The sequence below is a fragment of the Rhagoletis pomonella genome, unplaced genomic scaffold (assembly GCF_013731165.1).
Source record: "Rhagoletis pomonella isolate Grant_MI unplaced genomic scaffold, Rhpom_1.0 Rhpom_scaffold_00003, whole genome shotgun sequence".
NCBI lineage: Eukaryota > Metazoa > Arthropoda > Insecta > Diptera > Tephritidae > Rhagoletis > Rhagoletis pomonella.
In genome coordinates this window covers 73,289,211-73,303,292 of record NW_023458557.1, presented here as the reverse complement: position 1 = coordinate 73,303,292, position 14,082 = coordinate 73,289,211, and the positions used below count along the sequence as shown (strand labels likewise).

Here is a 14,082-nt window from a genome sequence, read left to right as displayed (position 1 = left end):
AAGCAATCAATATACTTATGAAACAAGGGGTCAATTATATTAAAACTGCGTTTTTAGTTTTTCCGTTTGACGACAGGATTTTTTAAAAGGACTTTGTTGTTTTAAGGATATCATTAATTCCAAAAATTATTTAAAAAATTCAGTGAAATGTAAAATAACAATATGGGTATCCGGAATGAAACGGAAAATTCTGTAGAGTTCAAAAAACAACAAACAAGTAGTTATTGAAAATGCGCTTTTAATTAATTGAATTTTTTTAAGCTAATGAAGTTAGAAGGACGAAATTCGAGCATCTGGTCGAGTGTTGATTACTCCTTTTAGGTTTTGCAAAAATGAGTAAAAGGACATATTCAATACCTACTCTTCCTTATACACCTAAAAATTTAATCTGCACTGAATTATGAAAAAAAGTTTTTTGAGGTTATATTTTTTTGTCATATTTTCACTATAAAGTTTTGGCGACAGAGATAAAAACTGAAAACGCAGTTTTACTATACTTAGCCCATGGTTTTGCGAATATATTGATTTTTTTGTGTGTAAAATTGACTGTCGGATGGTGTAATCAATCCACAAGTAGATATGTAGTACAGAATAATGTAAACATTTAAGAAAAGAAAAAAAATTAAAAAATTTGTATGTACCTATGTACGTTAGACCGTACTACCTTACAAACAAACACGAATAAGCTCACAGTACATCCAAGATTCTGAGGGTACGTTCCCATTCAAAGCGGAGCCGAGCCAAACGAAACCGTTCCGGGCGAAGTGAAGCTTTCAAATTGTCGCAGTTATATGAAAGTGCAGTTTTTATTTTGAATTTTCTATTTAATTTTTCAGCTTCATCATGCTGCTGCAAACAGCTTGGTAGAATCTGAGTACTGGAACAGAGTACTTGAGGTCAATTAATTTAAGCAAACAATTTTTCCTCCTGGAATACATACGAGAAATGTAAAAAGGTGACTTCTGCACTCAACAAGTTTTTATTTATTTTTTTTTTTGCATCCCCTTACGAAAATATTTCTGACTCAGGATTGTGCGAATATTTTTTTTTCTGATACGGTAAAATATACACACACGTTCATATAAATTAAATGAAAAATAGTAAGTATTATACTACTGCGTTTTACTATGGATGTTTACTACTTATCCACGAATGTATTTCAAAGGTGCAACACATCAACACTCAAAAGCAAAGCGATAAACAGGTCGCTTAGCGCCAAATATGGCAGCTTGTCAGGCAGCAAAAAACTAAAATAAAGTAAAAAATAAATGTTTGCGACAAAATGTATATGAATTTATTGAAATTGTTGTTGTAATTAACGACTAAACTCATTAATATGTGGCAAAGTGATTGCTGCAATTGTCATTTGGCAGACTTAAATGGTCAGAGGCTGAGCTCTTTTTATGGCGCAACTTATTTGTGATATGTATTGGGAGGCGACCAGATAAATGCGATTCGTTGTATTTTTTGCATTTTTATGTGAAAACTTATATTTAGTACATAAATAACTAACTACTCGTATTTAGTAGTAAATATTTAAGTATTTATTTATTTTTTTTTGTTAAAGTAGGATACCGCATTTTGGTATGAAATAAGTATGTAGTAAAAAAAAGTACTAAAAATATTTGCGATTTTATGCCTGAGTTGAAATTTCAGTATGACTTAAATTGAGCTATAATTTGAAAGTTGTTTCCTTGAGGCTAAGAGGTGATCTCAAAAACGAGAGGAGCTGATAATTTTCCATAGACATTGGCTTTGTTGGAATGCCCCAAGACTGCCGAATCTAAGCTGCATGAAAAGGGGAGATATTAATTAACGCCATTGTCAAATTCACAGGCAAAATGCTATCAGACCATATTCCAGGTTTATTTCCTACTGAAATGTTTCCTCGCCTCATTTCCGTTATTGCTAGAGTAAAACACAAAGCAACTATTTCTTCCTCCACATTTTCTTTTTTTGTGAACTGACTTTTTTTTAACTATAGACGTGAGAGCTTACTGAATCAAGTAGTCTCAAAATCGACGTTCACCACGAAAAGTCTCTATTAGGGATTATACTCACATAAAACGGAGTCAAGTCTATGTTTAGGTTTAAGTATTACAATTGGTGGATACCTGACAGGATACTCTAAGCTAAGGTACCACATTTGCAAAAGAGAACTTTCTGATGATATCAAGTGCAGGTTTTGTCTGCTATGTGTTTGCTCACATATAAGTGCACTGATACTTGTACACCTTGGTAAACAGTTATTGTTTACGTCCAGAATCTGGCAGATGACATCCGCCGAAGTGCTGAATTTTATGAATGACTATGGTTGGAGTGACTTCTTAAGCATTATATGCTCATTCCTTGCTCACATTGAGCCTTGACTCATATCGTCTTCTGGAATTAGCCTCGCAATCAAGGAATAGGTGTAATGGTGTTTCTTGAGCTGAGTTGCAAAAGCGAGATCATTTGGGCAGATGCCAGCTTATGCAGATGATTTCTTACACTGCTGCCCCTGTGGGGATGACTGCGATAATAGCTTCCAATTAGGAAGGTTAATCTTTCAGGTTGTACCCCCAATAAGCTTTTGGCTTGGCGGAGTCCTGCGTTGCCTTGCCATTGCCTGTCTCTTATTTCGACTATTTCTTTCTTGGGCTCTTCCTTTATTGTGTTTGGACCTACTAGATGCAATGGCTTAGGCCTGGTGTGGCTGCTGCTGACCTGACTAAACAATCCGCAGTTCTCCTTTATCCCCTTGTGCGCTCCGCTTGAACAAAGCTCGATTATTTCACATATATAGTCTGATTCTTGGGCCATCGATGCTACTCTAATGCCGTCTGATATTTTATATCCTATCTTTTCCATGATCATAGATGATATAATATGACGTTTCCCAAGGCCGTTTAAGAGATTACGCTTGGCTAAGTACATACTATATGGCTGCAGTTATGTCGTCGGGCATGTGTGATTGCTAATGTAATGTATAGACGTTTGAAGGTTCACGATAGACTGTCTCTGCGTGGCTAAACGTTGCCATATATTCATATATATTCCTCACGTCGCGGTGTAATGACCAACTATGCCACTGAAAAATCTTGGAGGTGATCAGGGCGGGAGATTAATATTCCAAATTGCAGAATATCGTAGGTTAGACCTGATCAGGCATCCACTCTTAACGGTCAAACTGAAAATTCATGCGAAAAAGCTATTGAAATGCACTTGCTAGGATCAATGGATGGGATAACGATTATTCCCGGTATAATTAGGTAGATTTTTGGATCGCCTGCATATACGCGAAATCCATATGCTGGGGAAAAGTCTAAGCCAGGTTAGCGTAGGCTGAAGTCACTTGCTGCACCCATTAAAGGAGAGAGGTACACTAAAGCCCTCTGGACACGTTGTGGTACCGTTTGAGTGGCTGAACTGGAATATTTCATGAGTTCCTGTAGCGCTTATGTTCATAAAACATCGGTGAAGTAATGGTGGGGAGAACAGTGACTGAAAGTGTGTCTTAAAGAAGTCCGACTTGGGCATTCGTGCAGGAAAATATATACTGCTTCCTTGCGTCCATCTATGTCGCAGCTGCGACATAGTCGTGTAAAAGTCCTATGCTAAATATAAGCATGTCTTCCTAGCAGCCAATGATTGTCGCTACAATCCTAAATACTTCTACCTTTGGAAATGGCAGCACAGCTTTTCTTTTCCTGCTATAGTCTTGCCAAAGCTCACGTGCTATCTTACAAGCGTGGATCTCCGACCACTTCCTCCTTGCTAGTTTCAGAAAGTGCTGTTTGTATTTGTCTGAGGGCAGTATCCCAGTACCACCGCTACATATTCATCCAAACCAGCTCCTGCCTTGGCCAATTCGTCTGCTCTCTCGTTGTCATCTATGTTCCTATGGCCAGAGAGAGAGAGAGTTGAAAATTGACTGATTCACCGAGCATATATCCATCTTGCATTATTTGATTATCTTAAACTTGGTTTCCGTAGATGACATAGCTAGCAGTGCTACTATTTAGTATTCTACAGGGCCTTAAGTGTAGATACAGACGGCGAGTGGGTTCTGTCAATAGCAAGCTGCCCGCGTCATAAGAGGAGTTGACGTCCGAGAGTGAAGTTCATGAAATACGTCACGCATTGAACATTTTTTACCAAAAACTGTATAGAGAGGAACTACGATTAGCTTATACACATATGTACATAGTATGTAAGTCATATTTTTGCAACGCTTGAGTCACACATGTCGCATATGTACTCGCATAAATTTTGATTTAATTTAGCATGTGTGCAAAAACGTGGGTGTCCAGTGGAAAAAACCAACAATCTTTATACGAATACTTGTTTTTTTTTGTTTTACTATTCGAAGATGTTGCCATAAATTATTTTGCGTAGTCGAAAGATGCCAACCAGCCGCTTTGTCTGACATAGTACATCATTGTTGTTGTTTAATTTTTTATAGTTATTGTCATATTGCCATTTAAGTGATTACCGCTTCCGCTAAGCACATGTGCGCCATACAAACACTTAAAAACACATGTTTGTATGTGAGAAAAAAAATGCAAACAGACACACACAACAAACACTAGAAATGTGCAGATGTTCGTTTGTTGGTAGTTGGTTACCTGCTTCTGCATTGAATAGCAAAATTAGGCGTATTAGAAGATGAGGAGTGTTTGAGAAAAGAACTAGAAATCAAAATTTTATTTGTAGTTTTACTTTCAATGCGACCGGTTGGCTGTTGGTGGAGTCAGTGTGATGGAGGAGCGCAGTAAATGTTGCAGACTTTAACAAAACGATTATTAAAGTAAAATGACAAATTGTGATTTGAAAAGTTGGTAAAACAAAAAAAAAGGTTATCTACAAAAAACAAGAAAATGAAAATTTATTTTTTAAATTATTAAAAAAAAAAATTCTCATTTATTTTAAACGAGTATTAGTTAAATGATGACATATGTATGCACATCTATCTAGCTTTTTTCTTTTGTTTACAAGACACATATCAACACAAGTAAAAACAATTGCAAGTGAAAATAATTAAATCCCCGCCAGCCACGCGCCAAATCGCCTTTGCCAGTTCAATGCCATTGACGTCAATTCGTTCGTTTGCCAAAAGCAAATTGTTTCTAAACAATTGAATATTTGCAGAAAATCGTGTATTTTTTATTATTTACTTGTGTGAAATTCAAAAAAAAAAACACAAAATAAAAGACAATAAATAATACATAATGTTTTCAACAAATTTCGTTAATTGTGAAAATTGAAGTGCATTCCTAAGGAAATAAGCAAAAAATCGAAGACAAGAAAATAAAAATATGGTACAAAAATAATCGCGAAAAATTTGTGCATACATTTTTGAAAGGATTAAAAGTTAATGTTGAATTTTTATGGTACCTACAAGTACCAAGGAATAATTTTCTTGCTTAAATCTAAATAAAGAACCATGACGCCAAATATTTTTATCAATCGTTTACTAACGGTGAGTGTAAAGATAAAGTAAGCTGATAATTTTTTTCTTTGTTTTTTGAATGCTTATTTTATGTCGTTTGGTGTGTGCTTTGTAGAAACTATTAAAATTTAAGACCACAGCGAATATGTATTTTATAATAAAATAAATATTTTGTTTGTGTTATTTATGGCCTTATAACACTTATATTCAATAATTTGTATTGAGCTTGAGGCCGTTTTTAATGTTTAATGTTAGTTTTTCATTAAAAACGGCCTCAAGCTCAATAAAAATTGTTGAAAATAAAATAGATATTATTTTTTTAAATTATTCTAGCAAGAAACACGAATTTTTGTTTGCTACTTTTTTAGTTTAACTTAGCCTGCTATTTATTGAGCAGAAAGAAATCGTTAATCCAGCCCTTAAGAAAAACACAATTCTTTTATGAAAAACAGCTCAAATTTTTTTTTTCAAAATTTTCGTAAATCAGTAGCAGTTCTCAAAAGATTTCTTACATCGTCTGTTAAATTTTTCTAAAGGTTTTTTCTGCTTTTCCCTGCTGCATTTTCAAGCGAAAGAAAGAATTAAACATTTTTCTTGTGGGCTGGAGACCAGCCTTTATGAATTAATAAAAAGCAAGGCTAAGATTTAAGTAGACTTTTAAACCTGATAGCTTCCAAAAAATTTCAAAACGTTCTGATGAATCCCATGAAAGTCCAAAAACCACGGGAAGTCGTGGAAAAAGTTAAGATGTACATACTTCTTGTTTTGAGTTTCCAAAATATATCGAAAGACCCCAAAAATCCGGACAATATCACGAAAATCTCCCAAAAAAACCGAAACTTTTTATATCATTTTTTTCAATTTCATTTATTTTTATTTTTAAATCTTATTGATGTAACAAATTACATTTTTTAGTTTCATTTAATTCTTAGAAACATATATTTTTTGCTTACTTTTCCAATAAACTTTTTGCTTTTTAATTTAACTTTTAGATTTTATTGTTTTAAATTTAGTTGCTAAAAATAATTGAACTTTCTTAATTATCTATTTTTTTTTTAATTTTAGTGTTTTATAATTTTAGAATCTATTATTTAAAAAACAAAAATATTTTTTTTTTAATTAGCAACTTTATTTTCTTAGCTATTAAAGAGAAATATATTTTTTATATCATTTAATTTTTAGAAACTTGTATTATTAATGTTTTATTTTTAAATTTTTGCTCTCTTTAATTTAACTTTATTTTAATTTTTAAATTTTATTGTTATAAATTTAATGTTTATGTTTTATATTATATTTTATTTTATTTTTTATATTTTTTAGGTCTTATTTTTTAATTCATTTGGAATTTAGCAACTTTACTTTCTTTATTATTATGTTTTTAATCTAATTTTCTTCTAAATTTCAGTTTTACTGTTTAAAAAAGTAAGACATTTTTCTAAATTTCTGAAAGTACTTATTGTTAAAAGACAAACAGAATAATGATAAGAGTTCGTTAGCAGATTTTTTAGTTAGTCTCTCGAAAGACAGAAAAGAATTGAATACAGTAGAACTGTATTGTGTTGAAAAACAGTTTCCGAAATTGCCAAGTAAGACTTTTCAAAAGGAAAAAAACCAATGACTTATTTAGTATGTAAACAAATAAAGCTTATGTGACACTTTATTAAATGCTCTAAATAAATTTTGCAAAATTCCAAACAGTTGGTGTAGATAATTGTCGTCAAATTTAACCTTAGTAATACCATTTATAAATGTTTAGTAGAAAGGCATGGCAACAATGCTGGCAAAAAAAAAGATTAAAGTGTCACCATCATTATTCATACGTACTCACTTAAGTATGTATGTGTGTATTTAGTACATCTACTCAATTTGGTCACAATTGTTTGCGCGGATTTGGGCCGCATTATTTTTGGTAGGCTATACGAATACTTAATATACAAATTTGGCAGCATCATTTATTTTATAAAACAACAATGAATGAGCGGCATAAAAAACAACAAAAAACAATACACAGCTTCGGTACTTAAAAGAGCAATTCGTGCAAAATCAGTGTGGCAGCTGTGCCCCAGTGGGGGTTGCTGTGTCAAGTGAAATGATTTACCACGAGAAACAACAGGAACTGAAGGATTTGTTAGCCACATTTTCACTTAAATGTTGCCTACAATATATGGACATGAATACTTACTTATACAAGTACAAACCTATTTTCCTTTTTCCATTTTCATTTGTGAAAATATTGTATGGTGTTTTCTATTTCACGGTGTTGATAAATTGTTATACACTCTGTTATATACTTATAGTACTATGTATGTATGTATGTATACATGTGTGTTTGTATGTAGTATGTGTAGATAATATAAATGGATGGCGGAGCAAACTCAAGTGAATGCCGGAATGAATTTTTAATGCAAGGGCCATTTTTTCGTTAATTTTCGCGACGAATCTAACAAAGAATATACGTTTTAAAAAACAATTGCTTTTCCTTAAGAGCCGTTTTCTCAAGTAGTTTTTAAAATTTATCTGCCTTTTAAATACAAATTTTGCTAAAAAAAAAAGATTTTTCCTGGCAGATAAATTTGAAAAACTTCTTGAGAAAACGCTCTAAGCATAAGAAATCGTTCTGAGCGCATAGAGTGGCTTCGAAAACCTTGAACCGGCATTCAAAATAGCAAATTAACGAAATATATATACAAAACCTATTGGGCTTCAAGAAAAATCAGCACGTCTAATTACAATATCCTCTACCAGCCTGGGGAAAAAAGTAGTTTTTTAGAAAAATTATTTTAGAGAAGATCCTAATATTTGTACAAAAAATTATGTACAAAAATAAATAAAAAATAAAAAAGATATTTAAAAAATAGCGAAAAATTTTGACCATACATAAGAAAGAATAGTTTTTTTGGAAAAAATATCTTTTTAGGAAAAAATTATTTTTTTAAGGAGAAAACATTTGTTTTTAAAATGCGCCTGGTATTTATATCATGCAATTTTAGTAAAAAATATATTTATATCAAAATAAAAAAAAAATCAAACCAAGGTTTTTCTATTTTTATTTAAAAAAAATTTGTTGACGAAATTAACATAAGTTACAACAAAACTCCTTTTACCCAAAAAAATTACCAACATTAGAAACGAAGATTTTTCGGAGAAAAATTATTGCGGTAAAATTTAATTCTTCAGAGAATATAGAATTAAAAAAATATATTAAAATCATCTTAGGGAAAACATCGTATGTATGTAGGAAAAATAATTTTTAGGAAGGTCATATCTGCCCATATGGTCATATTTAAAAAAAAAAATGTTTTTTGAAAACTCATTTTTTTTGAGCAAACCATTATTTATTTTAAGGAAAAAAACTTTTGTAAAAAATCATAAAGAAATACTGCATATTTTATTTCTTAAAAATCCTACCTATTTTTTAACAATACATATAGCCATCCTTTTTTATTTCGTATTAATTTGTATAATGCAATTGCTGCAATTTCACTTAAAATGCATACAAACCATTCGCATTGCACTGCATACCCACCTTCAATTCATTAACCGCCTTTTTTTCTTTTCTCGTTGCAGCAATCTCTGCTTGCCGGTCGCATACCAGTCACCTCAATGACAGGTCCAATTAAACGTGGCCTGCTGTGGCAGCAACGTGACCGCCTTTTTTCACGCTGGAAGGAAAGGTAAGTGAGCAATAACAATAAAACAAGAACGAATTAAATGCGTCAACCGACTGAATGCCGCCAAAAAATAGCAGAATCAGTAAAATAGGGATGCATCAGCAAAAAGAAAAAATTAAAATGCATAAAAAATTTTGTAGGTACGTGAGATAAAGCGGCCCAAAACGAATTGTCGAATAATTAATTTAAAACCTGCATTTTTTTTGAAAGTCCGCTTTAATTGTTGGCCGTGGATTATTAAGAAAATAAAAAATGGGAAAACTCAGCCTGGACACAGTGCCGTGGTGAAAATGTAAATGTCGATTCTCGAGAGGTGGTAGGCATTAAATAAGTATTTCTGTATATTTTTGGATGATTATGTTGAGATGTGGTTGGAATGGCCAGAGAGTACACCTCTCACTACTTTTATTCCCTTTTGCTAACATATGTATGTTGTCAGCTCCTTGCGATCACTCAGATAATTCTTCGTCCACTCTTTTGGTTACTGAGGAAGAGAGGAGGCGTCAATCTTTTCTAAGTGCGTCTGCTAGGACGATTCACCCACAGGGGCGCGTACGGTTAAATCCAAGAGTACCTTAGTATTTAGGGCGTTGCTCGAATGGGCAGTGGTTGCGCTATTCCATGTGAAAGCCATTCTGCTGCTTCACTGGTGTCGGGTTGCATGTGTAGTACGGAAATAGCGACGCCTTAGGAATCTTCACTACCGTTTAGCGACAAGACTGTTTTTTGTTAGCAGGTCTCCCCGCTCAAGTATTGTGAATGAAAAGAGTAGTCATCGACAAATTGAAGAACCCAATAGGGCAGTATTCGCTTCGCGGACCTAGAATTTTCCTGCATGTGTAGTCCGGGGGTATTTGCCCACCTGATAGCCACCTGAACTTCGGCGATTGTTAAGTAAGAGGCGAAGATATGTTTGACAGTTTGCACAGCATTCTGAGACTTATCCACCGAAATCTCTCATCTCTTCCTTTTCTTTCCTTTGATACCAAGCAGTGCATAGGGCACCTACTGAGCTTGGATCTCTTTCCAGCTTAACCCGAGTTGCTTCATTCGTCGATCGGCTGTCACGTTTCGCGGGGTTTGCCGAGAGGCGTGTCTCTGCCAATAAGGGCATTTCCGTTCTATGGATTTCTTGGCAATATTTATTGCTGTTGTGACTTTCCAGATGGAACAGCCATATGGCAGTAACGAAGACACATTGGATTTGAAAAGCCTAATCTTTCAGTATGGAACTCAGACTTTTTCCTCGCCATGTCCGAGACACAGTAATTGTTTCGGCGGCAAAAAATTTAATTACGGGGTCAGAACGCCAACCTGTAAGTGGATCAACGAACTATCCTGGAACCAAATAATCCAAGAACCCTACTGCGAACCCCACTTGGCTACGGTGGACGACTTCGGCTTACGTCAACCAAAACCATTTCCAGAGTGATTAGGTACTGCTGCTCTTAATACTTTTACTATCGGCCGCTGTGGTGTAGTGGTACGCAGTGCGCGCTTCCACTCCACAATGCCTGGGTTCAAACCCTGGTCAAAGCAACATCGCAAAAATATAGAAAAAAGGTTTTTTCTTAACAGCGGTCGTCCCTCGGCAGGCAATGGCAAACCTCCGAGTGTATTTCTGCCATGAAAAACAGCTTCTCATAAAAATACAATCGCCGTTCGGAGTCGGCGTAAAACTGTAGGTCCCTCCGCTTTGTGTGACAACATCAAGGCGCACGCCACAAATCGGAGGAGAAGCTCGGCCAAACACTAACATATGTGTAAGCGCCAATCTATTATTATTATTATTATCATAAGAAAAAAATAGTACGATAGGTAGTCTCCCGGACTGAAACCAAATTTAATACAAACTATCTAATTCAGATGGAACATTATTTTACCCATCGTTGTGTAAAAGGCACTTCTTTCCAATTCTCTTTTTTTTAATTTAAAATCTACTAAATCTTCAATAGTTTAACTACGACTGATTCCCAATTAGTTTTATCTTTTGCTTTCGTTACTATGTTTTACTTTTGTTAAAGTTATGGCCATTCATTGACTAAATAACTTCTTATTGCAAATTTTTTCAGGTACTTCGTATTAACACGCGATTATCTGCATTGTTTCAAGAGAGCATCTGGTTCAGCTAACGAACGTGCCTCCGATATGGGGCAATTTATATTTAAGGTAAGTTTTGGAGAACTTCTTAATAAATTTTTTAGTTTAAATTAAGGTGCACCCTTTCATGTAACCAAATCTTTGGGCCATAAAAAACAAAACCATAAAACATATTTAAAAGGACCTATTTTTGGTAATTTAATATTTTCTGAAACTTAAATAAAAATTTCGGAATTATTTGCAAACTGGAGATGAATTTTCTTATAAAAAAATAATAATAGTAAAAACAATAACCAACAAAAAAGCGAAATTGTCGCGATTGAAAAATTTGCGGCACTAAATTTTGTCGGTACTTAAATTTTTTGCGATTAAAATTTAGCTGGGTTGAAAGTTTTCAGCACCGAAATTTTTTGCGACCAGAAATTTTTAGACACTAAAATTTTGCGGGATTAAAATTTTTCGGCCTTCCAATTTTTCAAGATTTTGGGACGGAAATTTTTCGGTACTAAAACTTTGTGCGATTAAGATTTTTCAGATTGAAATTTTTCAGTACTGCCATATTACGGCATTTATATATTTCGTATTGCTAAAGAAAAATAAAGTATCTTTATGCAGAAAGAAAAAAAAAAACATCAAAACAAACGTTTAAAAGCTGCAAATTAATTTTTAATGCGAATTGATAGGTTTCTAAAACTTCATTAAACATTTCGGGACTCAATGCGAATTGGGACTGAAGTTTTTAGGATTTTATTTACTCTGGGGCGAAGTTTTTCGGCACATGTCGGCATTGGAATATTTCGGGACTAAAATTTATTGTGACAAATTTTTGTTGGCGTTTGAAATTTTTCTGAATTGAAGATTTTTTCTACAAACATTTTGCAGGACTAAAATTTTTCGGCATTGAATTTTTTGCGGATAATATTATCAGGTCTAACTGAAGATCTTAATTTTTTTAGGATTAAAATTTTTCGATACAGAAATTACTAGGTACTAAGATTTTGCGAGACTAAGCTTTTTCAATACTGAACTTAAATGGGATTTTCAAATGTCGTATTTCACAATGGAAGCCAAGAAAAATTAATATAATTCGGAATCTACAATTTCACGGAGCTCGAAAAAAAAACAAAAACAAAAAAAAAACGAAGATAATAATAATAATAAATTAGCATTAAGATGTTTTGGAAACTACATTCAACATTTCATCGCTCTATGTATTTTAGAAAGCTTATTGAAATATTCATGCCTTTGAAATTTAAAAAAAGACTAAAAACACACCTCAAAAAGTTACTGTCACACGGTGTAATATTTAAAAATCATAAATTCAAGAGGCCCTCAATTTTTTTTTATGGCTTCGGTTTTCAGAAGCAATATTTTCAAGCCCGAATATACAAAAAAAATAAAAAATAAAAAAAATAAACAGATAAACTGTTCTTCGCCACTAATCTACATTTCCTTATTGTATATATTTATTAGCAAATGAAAATATGTATGTGCATGTATGTATGTATGTATTTGTATATGTGTGTGTCATATATTTATTTACATAAATACCACCGCTTTATATTTTCTTTGGTGCTTCGCATATGAAATAACTCTGAGACTTGCATGTTTCATTTTGCCAACGGCTGAAGCCAACAACACCCATTTGAATGCAAGAACAATTCATTGGATTTTGTTTTGAGTGCGTCCAATGGAAATAATCTAAAGCCTTGCCGGTGGACTCCGATATAAATTTGTTTGGATCGTCCAATATGTATAATCGGTGGTATTAAGAAGCAGGATTTTGAGAAAATCTGAAATATTTTTAGAGTATAAACATTATATATATATGTATAAACATTAGACTGCATCACTCCCCATACAAAAAAAAAGGTACTGTTTTTCCATTGGAATTATAAAATCTATTATATTTTAAGACGCCCACCAAAATATTTCGAAAAAATATTAAGATTTAAGTGAGCTGGACCAATTTCAAAATACCTCCAAAAATAGAATAAATACAGTTTCTTAAAACTTTTTTTTTTGTAAATCCCCTCAAATTACAAAACGGGTTAAGCTTAGAAATTTGTATAAAAATAATAAAAAAAAAAATTTTTTTTTAAAATTTTAACGGAATCGTAATGATGAGATTTTTGATGCTGTTTCTTTTAACTTTTTTCAAAAATTGTATAAGAAAAACTTGAATAACTGAGCCTAAACTCTTCTGATTTAGACTTAAGAGCTGTCGGTGGAAAGGTATTTTCTCACCCTTTTTATTTCTTTGCTAATAAACTCATTCAAAGGATGAAAGAGCAAGGTAGGATGAACGAACGTCATACAAAGATGAATTAAGATGTGTTGGTATATGAAAAAAAAAATAAAAATTGGGACACGAATAATTTTTTTTTGACAGAAATAAAAACAGTGTGAAAATACTATTCTACTGAGATCCCATAAGTCTAAATCAGAATAGTTTTAGCCCAGTTATTCAAGTTTTTCGTAAATCTAACTTTGAAAAAAGTAAAAAAACAGCATCAAAATTTCATTCTTACGATTCCGTTGAAAAGATCTTTTTTCAAAAGTTCTTTACGAAATTATTTTTATTCATAAAAAACTTTGGAGGTATTTTCAAATCGGTCCAGCTCACTTAAATCTTAATATTTTTCTTAAATATTTTGGTGAACGTCTTAAATATAACAAATTTTGTTATCCCGGTGGAAAAACCGCAACTTTTTTTGGTGATGCAGTCTAATATACATACATATGTATCGTACATACAGATGTACGTTATACAATAAAAACATTTGACATAAATATTAACTTACTTTCCTTCATTTAATACATGGAAAATGCTATCAACTTTGTTTGTGTTCCAAAAGCGACCAAAGCTTGCAATATGTG

General features: G+C 32.9%; 1 protein-coding gene across 1 annotated transcript in view; it reads left to right on the top strand.

Annotated features, from left to right (window-relative positions):
* LOC118736362 overlaps nt 1-14,082 on the top strand; it is a 210,040-nt gene that overhangs the window by 89,806 nt on the left and 106,152 nt on the right. The window contains exons 4-5 of the mRNA XM_036466457.1: nt 8,999-9,105; nt 11,175-11,271. Coding sequence (XP_036322350.1) covers nt 8,999-9,105; nt 11,175-11,271 — 204 coding nt within the window. The remainder of the gene's footprint in view (nt 1-8,998; nt 9,106-11,174; nt 11,272-14,082) is intronic.